The sequence below is a fragment of the Phaseolus vulgaris genome, chromosome 8, assembly GCF_000499845.2.
Source record: "Phaseolus vulgaris cultivar G19833 chromosome 8, P. vulgaris v2.0, whole genome shotgun sequence".
NCBI classification, from domain to species: domain Eukaryota; kingdom Viridiplantae; phylum Streptophyta; class Magnoliopsida; order Fabales; family Fabaceae; genus Phaseolus; species Phaseolus vulgaris.
This window is the reverse complement of record NC_023752.2, coordinates 58,928,861-58,938,776: the sequence shown is the minus strand read 5'-3', so window position 1 is coordinate 58,938,776 and position 9,916 is coordinate 58,928,861. Positions and strand designations below refer to the sequence as shown.

Below are 9,916 nucleotides of genomic sequence, written 5' to 3'. Positions count from 1 at the left end.
AGTATTTTTCAAATTTTCTATTTTAAAATTATTCCTAAATAAATTTCTAGAATTTTCAAAACATAATTTTTAGAACATTATTTCTGAAGTAGATTTTTTAGAACAAAATTTTTAAAATTACATTTTTAGAACATATAAAACATTTTTTGAGATGAGTTTTTCAGAATTTCTGACTTTTTTAACAAAATTCTCAAAACAAAATTTTTATCATGTATAAAATATTTTTGAGAATGAACTTTTAAAAAAAATATTTTTTTAAATATAAAATACCTTTTGAAACAAGATTTGTATAACATGTATAATAGGGTTTAGGGACAGATAAGGAAGATGTGATTGGAAGGTACAACAGCAAGGGAAGGTACTTTAGTTTTATTCTTTAAGTACGGGGGTGCAGTTAGTAATTAAGAGGTGCAGAAATAAAAAAGTATCATGATTTTTATGTAAGAAATCAGGCCTTTCACAGTAATACTTTGTAATTTCTATGCTAATAATTTAATAATTTTACAACTTAATATTTCTTCAATATTCACCTACTTGCAACGAATTAAAACTAGTGATCTTATTCTATTCCCAGTTTCGCCTACTATTCTTTGTTATCTTTCCACATACATTCTTATCATGATAAGAAAAAATAAAGCACACTGCAATAAGGTAAACAAAACCGGTACATGTGACAAGTGCTATTTGGAACATTATATTTGATTTTGAAATTTTGTGGATGATATAATTTTTTTAACTTCTGCATCTAATTATATCTTAAATGAAGCTAATCTTTGATTTATTATACGAGAATGGAAAATTAAGATAAAAATAACATTTGCAAATTGAAAATGTTCCTACAATACCTAAACCCTACATGATACTTTTTTATGCAATCTTCTTGTCTTTTCGAACTTTCGGTTGGACTCTGATCTGGACACGATGGGGTGTGTCTGCGAAACATTCCAACGATCAAGTCAGTCCGGAAGTTAAGTATCAGAGGAGTAGGGAGTGAATAATTACCTTGAGTTTTCTGCCTCTTCCTCTATTTATACTACTATAGATGAGCTCTGACTGTTGTGAGTCTGCTTTTGAATCCAGTTGAAGGCCCAATTGCACCTTAATCATGTTTTGCGTTTAATCTGATTTACTCTCATCTAATTACGTGTTTGTCTGTAATCCTAGTGGGCTAGTTGGCTATCCAGCCCAACCATCCGATAATACAAAAAATACTTTGTCCATGATTCGCAAGTCTCTTTAATTAGTGTAAGAAATGACTTTTCTCTTATTTCTAATATTTCCATAAAAAAATAAATTAGAAGTTAGATAAATATTATGATAAAATTGACATTGTAAAGAAAATATGAGAATATATAAAAAAGACACTTATACAGTTAAGTTCATAATCATTTTATTACAAATTTATAAACCGAAAGCCTATTTATAAACAGTGTATTTAATGTAATAAAGTGATAACTTTATTTCGAATTAAATAACACGATTCACTGTTCATAATTATAATTACACCCTTTAAATCTTACTAAAAAATCTTACACCTAATGATTAACCTCATGTATAAATTCTAACCAAGAAATCTGCACTAAAAAAATTGAAGCCCGCGCCTAAAATAATTTAAAAACCTTTTCACATTATATGATTAGTTTGAAAAATCTATAATAAAATAAAATAAAAATAAAAGATAATATAAAATAGGAAGGTAACTTTATTTATGATTTTTTTTTTAATTTTAGTTAGACAAACTTCTAAATCGACGGAATTTCTTAACTAGTTAAAATGTCTTTTCTAACACTAATTGAAGTCATTAAACTAACTAAAATGTCTTTTTTTAATAAAAAAAGTTAATGTTTTCACTAACATTGATAACTCAGCCGAGAACAAACTCAAAGAAAAAAATAAAATAGAAATTCCACCTTCTCAGATAGTTGCGATGATTACGCATTTTTTAGTATTTATATTTAAAAATTCAATTTTAATATTTATTTATTGTTTTTAGTTTCTAGGACATAGATCATAGACTGAAGTAAACTAAAATTAGTATACAACTAAAAAAATGTTTTTAATATAGAAAAAAAAGAGAATTAGTTTTAATTAAAATGAAACGAGTGATTAGATCTAAGTTAAAATTAGAAACCAACGGCACCAGTTTTGTTACCGCACAGGTTGCGTAAAGGACGCGCCAGTATTTTCTCCGATTGGACGACAGGGATCAGATCAGAGCAGGGTCCCCGATATCTACTTATTGGGTGCAATGCAAGCATATTCTGTCCAGAACTAAATACGCTGGCGTTTAGTTCCCGTGTCAATTTCTGCAAGTACCACCACACCTCTCTTCTCTTATATTATCACACCACCCTCTTCACACACACTCTCACTATCTTCCCTCTCTAATTTCCTCTCATAACCCTCGCATCCTTCTTATTCTCTCCATTCTTCCTCCGTAATGGCCACTGCCACCGAGAAGCTCTCCACTCTCCAACCCGCCGTCGCCGGACTGAACGAAATCAGGTCTCGCATTCTCTCAATTTCAATCCTCTACTGTTGATTTCCTTCGTTTTCGTTTTCGCAAGATCGGAATCTGATTCGTGTTTTGTTCCGTGCAGTGAGAACGAGAAGAGCGGATTCATCAACCTCGTCAGCCGCTATCTCAGGTGAATCAATCTCCGAGATGGAGCGGCCTCTTCTGCATTTCGTGCTTATTTGTTGTTGATCTCAGCTAATCTTGCTTTTAAATGTGTTGCAGTGGCGAGGCGCAGCATGTGGAATGGAGCAAGATCCAGACGCCTACGGACGAAGTGGTTGTGCCTTACGACACTTTGGCGCCAACTCCTGACGGTAACGAATCGTCGCGTTTTGTTGTTTCCTTTAGTGGATTTGATGTTGTTAATAGAGTTCGGTGTTATTATATGGAACGGAATTGGTGCAGATGATTCGGAGGTGAAGAATCTATTGGACAAGCTCGCGGTGTTGAAGCTAAATGGAGGCTTGGGAACAACTATGGGTTGCACTGGTCCTAAGTATGCCTATATGCCTGATAAGATGTTATTCTTTGTTTTAGACACCAGCGAATTTTAGTCGAGAGTTAGGATTGGGATCATATAGATGATATTTATTGATTGTTAATCTTCAGTTTTTCTAAATTGATTATGATCCGAAAGATGTGTTATATATACGGTTAATGCATTTAGATGTAGGTATCTGTATTGTGTATGGCGTTTTGTTTGAAAACACATCTGCTATCTGTGTGCCACCTTTTACAAAATAAAATAAAGGGGACCTACTTTTCAATTTGTTGAAAAGTAATTCGATGGCCTGTGCCAAGTCAAAATGACCTGAAGTATTATATTCTCAAATCGCCATTTCTGACGAGCTGTATCTGTATTTATGGGCTAATTGATATGCAAATGAAATGCAGATCTGTCATTGAAGTTCGGGATGGGTTGACATTTCTAGATTTAATTGTCATCCAAATTGAGGTTATTCTCGAGTCCTTCTTTTACTTGGTTTTTATTTCCCCCCCACTTGTGTGGACTTTCCGCTGATGAATTCATTCAACACTTATGATGTAGAATCTCAATTCCAAATACGGAAGCAATGTTCCTTTGCTTTTGATGAATTCATTCAACACTCATGATGACACTCAAAAGGTACTCGCTCTTTATTTCTTATTTATCCCCTTTGCCTAGTAGAATTATTATCTGAATTTGTTTGTAAACTAACAATTTTACTTTTGTAGATTATTGAAAAATACCAAAACTCGAATATTGAGATTCATACTTTTAACCAGGTCTGTAACTCTGATTTCTTGTTTGACTATATTATGGATTTTCTGGACTATGATATTTATTTATGTTGATATTTTGTTGCACTATTACTAATTTATGCAGAGTCAGTATCCTCGATTGGTTGTTGAGGACTTTGTGCCATTGCCTTCCAAAGGGCGCACTGACAAGGACGGATGGTATGTATGACTTCATTTTTGCATTTTTATACTCGATTATATTATTGCAATGATTTCAAAACTTTCACACGATTTACATCTTTCTTCTATTTTTTCTGAATCAGCAATGCTAAAATGGTACATGGCATGTATAATTTAGACGTAAATCTAAGCTGGTCTATATGCATTGGTTTGTCATTTTTGACGCTCAAATTTATCTCCTGACCAATCACATTTACTATTTCTTTTTTCAAATGTGTCTTAACATGGCATTGCTGACTGTTCATATTTTTGATGGATTGCTTGCTTATGTTTCTGTACGATGTCATTTTTGTCTCCTATTCTCGAAGGGGTTTATTTATTTGCGAAAATAGTAAAATATTATAAATTTTCTCTTTTTGAAAAGAGCATAGCTGATAGCAGAAACCTACGGATAAATTCACATAGCATTGGTCCCAAGAAGAAGAACAAGGTTTAATATAAAAATTGGAAACTATATATTTAACGGTTTCTCCCATAAATAAGTGTTTTCTGAAGTAACTTGTATATCTCCTTTAAGTTTTTATCTTGTTGGCTAAATTCTAAGGAATCATATAAGCTTCATTTAACCAATTAATATGTAGAAATATCCTCAGATCCTTTTTGTTCCTCCATTCTACCTTTTGGATAAATAACGCATTATTGACACTGAACTGAACTATAGCAATTATGCGCCTTTTGAGGTTCATCCAACTGAGTTTTGAGTTTTTTTTTCTGGTATGCATCACTTGTATCCACGACTTAAGCCCCATATATCAGCCATCCTCAAACTTTTTTTGAGGCAGAGCTTGCTATGAGTATGAGGTTTGTTTTGTTAAACCCAATTACAAATTGTAGGACACAATTAGTCACAGTTTAATATATGCTGTATGTCATTTAAAACATAAAAGTAATCATGTTATTATGTCTTAGACCCAAGTACTACTATATATGGTTATGTTGAAAGCGATACCCATGATTTGTGGTTGTTTTTCAAATGGAAAGTGTTCAAGATAGCAAATTAGCATTGGGCCAATCTGCAAATAGAGTCTAATTTGGCTTATGTGTAATTCCTATGGATAGGTACCCTCCCGGCCATGGTGATGTCTTCCCATCACTATCTAACAGTGGCAAACTTGATGCACTATTGTCCCAGGTTGATTCTAGAGCTCACTTGTTTCTAGTTGGACTGTATTTATTTTTCATATTTATTATCATAACTATATTTTTATTTTCCTTTTTTTCTTTCAGGGTAAAGAGTATGTATTTGTTGCCAATTCAGATAACTTGGGAGCTATAGTTGACTTGAGTATCCTTATTTTTCATTGGTTCTTTCTGTTTTTTTTAACTATTTTTTACTACATTGCTTACTATTTATGCATACAAAAGTTTCTATGTGCTATCACTGTACTTGACTCATTGATGTAGAAATCTTGCATCATTTGATCCAGAACAAGAATGAATACTGTATGGAGGTAAGGAAAGATGGTCTTTATCTTATAATTTATATTTTTAGACTTCATCATTCATCCTTTTTCTTTTCCTTTTTTCTAATACAGGTGACTCCCAAAACATTGGCTGATGTCAAGGGTGGCACTTTGATTTCTTACGAAGAAAGAGTTCAGGCATGTAATCTTACCGATTTCATTTCTGTTCAACCAAGTTTTCATTTCATTATTTCTGGTTCTAGTTTATAGAAAAATTTCAAGTCTCTCTCTGTAAACTTGCTTCTATGTGATATATTCTTTCCGTAATTTATATCTCAAGGAAATAAAAGAAAATCCATCTAGAGTTCAATTTTCATGCTCGCTCTCTTTCTCCTTTTGGTTTAATGAGAAAATTAAAAACCCTTGAAATCTCAAGAACCTTGCTATTGAGTGACATTTATTTATGATTCTTTTATGCAGCTCCTGGAAATCGCACAAGTTGAAGATGAACATGTAAGCCACTAAATATGTCTCTTTTTCTTGGTTCATCTCGCTCTTCCGAGCATAGGCAATTGTTTTAAGTAAATTATTTAGTTATTTTATGTAAATATAATGTTACGAAGAATAAGTGTAGTGATTAAGCATTAATGTATTGGCTTGTTTGATTTAATTAATTTGTGGTCTAACTAATGGTTGCTAAGGCTAGCTGATGCTTATGTATTGATAATCTGACTGGAGATGTCACATCAATTGATACACGTTTTCAAAAAGAAAGTGAAAAAAAATAGAAAGCACCATTCTTGGTCATTTTCATTGAAGTCTCACAAGTTTTCCACTCTAGAAAGTGTTTGAAGGATAAAGATGACAACCAAGTTATTTTATGGCAATGCAATTTGGAGGCCGTTGCTTTGGTAATAACAAGAAGTTCATATCTCAATGCAATTGCAGTACATGTTTTTAGTTTCCAACAGTTGATAAGAAGTTGTGAACTGTAATTGTGGATTTGCTACCATATTTTCTTACAAAAAATTATCCAAAATCCACATTGATCATATAATATTTATAAAAGGTAAGGGACAATACTTGCTTTTGCAATTCTTTTGATACAATTTATGGTAGCTGGAACATGTGGTAAATATAGATGATAAGTCTTAACTTTGGTGGAGACGAGAGAAGAAATTTGCCAATTATTCCATTGAAATGTAATTCTGTCTTTAATGCAGGTCAATGAATTCAAGTCAATTGAGAAGTTCAAAATTTTCAACACAAATAATTTGTAAGTTTTATTAGTTAATGCCTTTATTGTTTTAGATTGTATACTCATGCATATGTTTTGACAATAATCTATAGGTGGGTGAACTTAAACGCAGTTAAAAGGCTTGTTGAAGCTGATGCTCTTAAGATGGAAATTATTCCCAATCCAAAGGTTCAAATTTGTTATTTTTCAACGGATAGCCTGTATTTCCTTCTTTAGGATGCTCTACTGTGGGCTAGTTGTTTGATAATTGATTTTTGGTTGGGAAATTGCTGACTAACTAAATTTGTGGATTTGTAGGAAGTCGATGGAATAAAAGTTCTTCAGCTGGAAACTGCAGCTGGTGCAGCAATAAGGGTACTCAGTGTTTATTAACATATTAATGAAGTCTTCTTTACTATAAGTTTCTTCCAGTGCTAATATATTCACATCATTTCTAACAGTTCTTTGACAAGGCTATTGGTATTAATGTTCCTCGATCACGATTCCTTCCAGTGAAGGCAACTTCAGATTTACTTCTTGTCCAGGTTATAAACTTTTCCGATGCAAGGCACACAATGTTACTTGAATATATATTTTATTTGAAATAATTAGTTGTCTTTGTTTCTTCAGTCTGACCTCTACACCTTGGAAAATGGATTTGTCATTCGGAACAAAGCTAGGACAAATCCTGAAAACCCTTCTATTGAACTGGGACCAGAATTTAAGAAGGTTAAGATTGATACTATTGCTTTGTCTTAGAGGATAACCATAATACTAAATTTCTTGGTCTCCTTCACAGGTTAGCAACTTCTTGGGCCGCTTCAAGTCAATTCCTAGTATTGTTGAGCTTGACACTCTTAAAGTGGCTGGCGATGTTTGGTTTGGAGCTGGTGTTATCCTCAAGGTATTTGATTTTATCCTTAGTGTCTGTGCTGAAATTGTGTTTAATTTTAAGTGTTAAACTGACCTTAATAATAAAAATATCTAGAACTGAATACTTATATAACTATTTAAATTTCTGCCCTCAATATAATTTGGTTAAATTATGGATGAGAGAATTGTATACTCTTATGGTTAATGCAAGAACCTTCGTAAAAGTTTCTCTTGTTATGGTTATTGTTAAACTTGTATTTTATAAGGATAAAGCTTAGATACAGTACCTTACGTGCTTTTAGATATTATTCTCCAATTAAAAGAGTTTTATCTTGAGAGTGTTCTTTTCTAACGCAAACATTTATTTTTGCGAATTACCCAAGTAAAACTCCAATTTGATTGGATAAGAATCCCATAAGTATCTAAAGAACTGCATACAATTTTTAAATCTTTTATTATTGTTCCGGTATATATCCAAAAATCTCACATTGTTTGAGTTAGGATCAAAAGTAGTTTATATATATAGATCTCCCTCTTTAACACTTTTAAACATTTTTTCAAGACAAAACCATTATGGAAACACCGAGTTCCAGAGCATGTAAATATTTGATGTGGTGACAACAAGGAGTCTGTTCCGGTGTCCAAAAATTTTACATTTGGAGTTTATATACATTCTCCTTCTTAACCTTCTAAAATGTCTTTACTAGACAAAAATATGATAGAACCACACAGTTCCAAAGTGATATAGTATACAATTAGGATGTTAATTAAAATTCTGTTGAAGTTTAGAAATTTTCTAATTTTTGAAGTAAAATTGGAATGTCACCAAGAAAATAAGGTAAATATTTAATGGTTGAAGTTAACTTTAGTTCTTCCGTTTTGGGTGTTCAGTGCTGTTTTTTGGTACCTTCAACATTTGAGTTTAGTCCCTATGATTTTCATTATTCGGTTTGGGTACTAAACCCTATATTTTTCAATTATTTCAATTTTAGTCCCTACAAAAAAAATGATCCTGAATTCCCGATCCTCTTTTTCATGCCTATAATCTAACTTATCGAGATAAAAACTTTATGGTATGAAACTAAAGGGGCTAATATTCAAGGAAAGAAATTATTGGCAACCAAGTGAAGGACAACTATAAGGACAAACTATATTGTCCAAACTAACCCAGGCTAAAACTATTTTAGTGAAGTTCTCAATTATTATGATTAAGAGTAACTTGTTTGGTTTCATCTTTTTAAAATTCCATCCTTTGTAGAATTTTAAAAAAAATAACAGGTTAAAATATCTTTTTGGTTTGTCAGTTTAGCACCTCAACACCATTAAACTTTGGTTGACACGACACGTTTAATTATGTAGCACCTAGTTAGTGCCATAAACTAGAAGAACACCAATTTGACCAAATTAATGAATTATTAGTGAAAGAACCAATTTGGTTTAACAGAGAATATACACTGACCGAATTGGAACTAAAAAAATTAAGAAGAGGGACCAAAAGAGTCATTTTTAATGAAACTAATATTATTTTATTTTCTGATGTTTTGTGGTGCCTTGACAGGGTAAAGTAAGTATTGTAGCAAAGCCTGATGTAAAGCTGGAAGTTCCAGATGGTGCTGTCATTGCGGACAAGGTATTTAACTATATATGGATTTTATTTGTGGAAGTGAGGTTGTCATTCTAATTTCTTCTAGTTCTGAGGATGGAATTGTTATATGCAGGAAATTAACGGCCCAGAGGACCTGTGAGGAAGCAATATAAGTTTTGAAAGATCGAATTGCTATATGCAGGAAATTAGTGGCCCAGAGGACTTGCGTGGAAGCTAAATAAGTTTTGAAGTGTCAGACTCTTTTCCATCTTTACAGTCTCCTGTTATTTTATCAATTACTACTCTAGGAAAAGAAAATAAGTTGCTTTTTTTGGTATGGAGCTTTGTTCGTTGTCTTGTGATTATTCTGTTTAGAACTAAGAATTTGACAAGGTTGGTTATGAGTTCTTCAAACAATGTTAGCGTTCATGCCAATTTTTACGCCAAAACATAATCTCACTAGTTTTGCCAAAATATTATCGGTGTTCAATTCAAATAAAAAATATTGGATTTTTGAAATACGTTTCTAATACAATTTTAAAAGGTATAAATAAATAATTTTTTAAAAACTTAAATTTATTGTATAAATTTTTATTATGATTATAAAAATAAGGAACAAATTTTTTTAAACCAGTCACGAAAAATATTTTACTGCTCTCAAAAGAATCTTAAACATATTTTTACACGTAAATATTTATTTTTAATTTATATAATTCAAAATTATATAATATATAGATCTGTGTCTTACATTTTAAAGATTATACATATTTTTGTATTCGTGTCAGTGTCTGTATATATATCTGTGCTACATAGGTAACAGTCAAATTCAGTTTAACTAA

At 31.9% G+C, this 9,916-nt stretch overlaps 1 protein-coding gene across 1 annotated transcript; it reads left to right on the top strand.

Annotated features, from left to right (window-relative positions):
• Window positions 1–2,114: 2,114 nt before the first annotated feature.
• Window positions 2,115–9,551, top strand: LOC137825762 (UTP--glucose-1-phosphate uridylyltransferase). The gene is made up of 21 exons (XM_068631526.1): window positions 2,115–2,505; window positions 2,601–2,648; window positions 2,741–2,832; window positions 2,924–3,014; window positions 3,413–3,473; window positions 3,567–3,644; window positions 3,734–3,784; window positions 3,885–3,958; window positions 5,039–5,111; window positions 5,207–5,264; window positions 5,384–5,430; window positions 5,515–5,580; window positions 5,863–5,895; window positions 6,606–6,658; window positions 6,733–6,808; window positions 6,938–6,994; window positions 7,081–7,164; window positions 7,250–7,348; window positions 7,419–7,523; window positions 9,051–9,122; window positions 9,211–9,551. Exons 1-21 carry the CDS (start codon window positions 2,441–2,443, stop codon window positions 9,235–9,237), a joined length of 1,410 nt encoding a protein of 469 aa, XP_068487627.1. The 5' UTR covers window positions 2,115–2,440; the 3' UTR covers window positions 9,238–9,551.
• The last annotated feature ends 365 nt before the right edge of the window (window positions 9,552–9,916 follow it).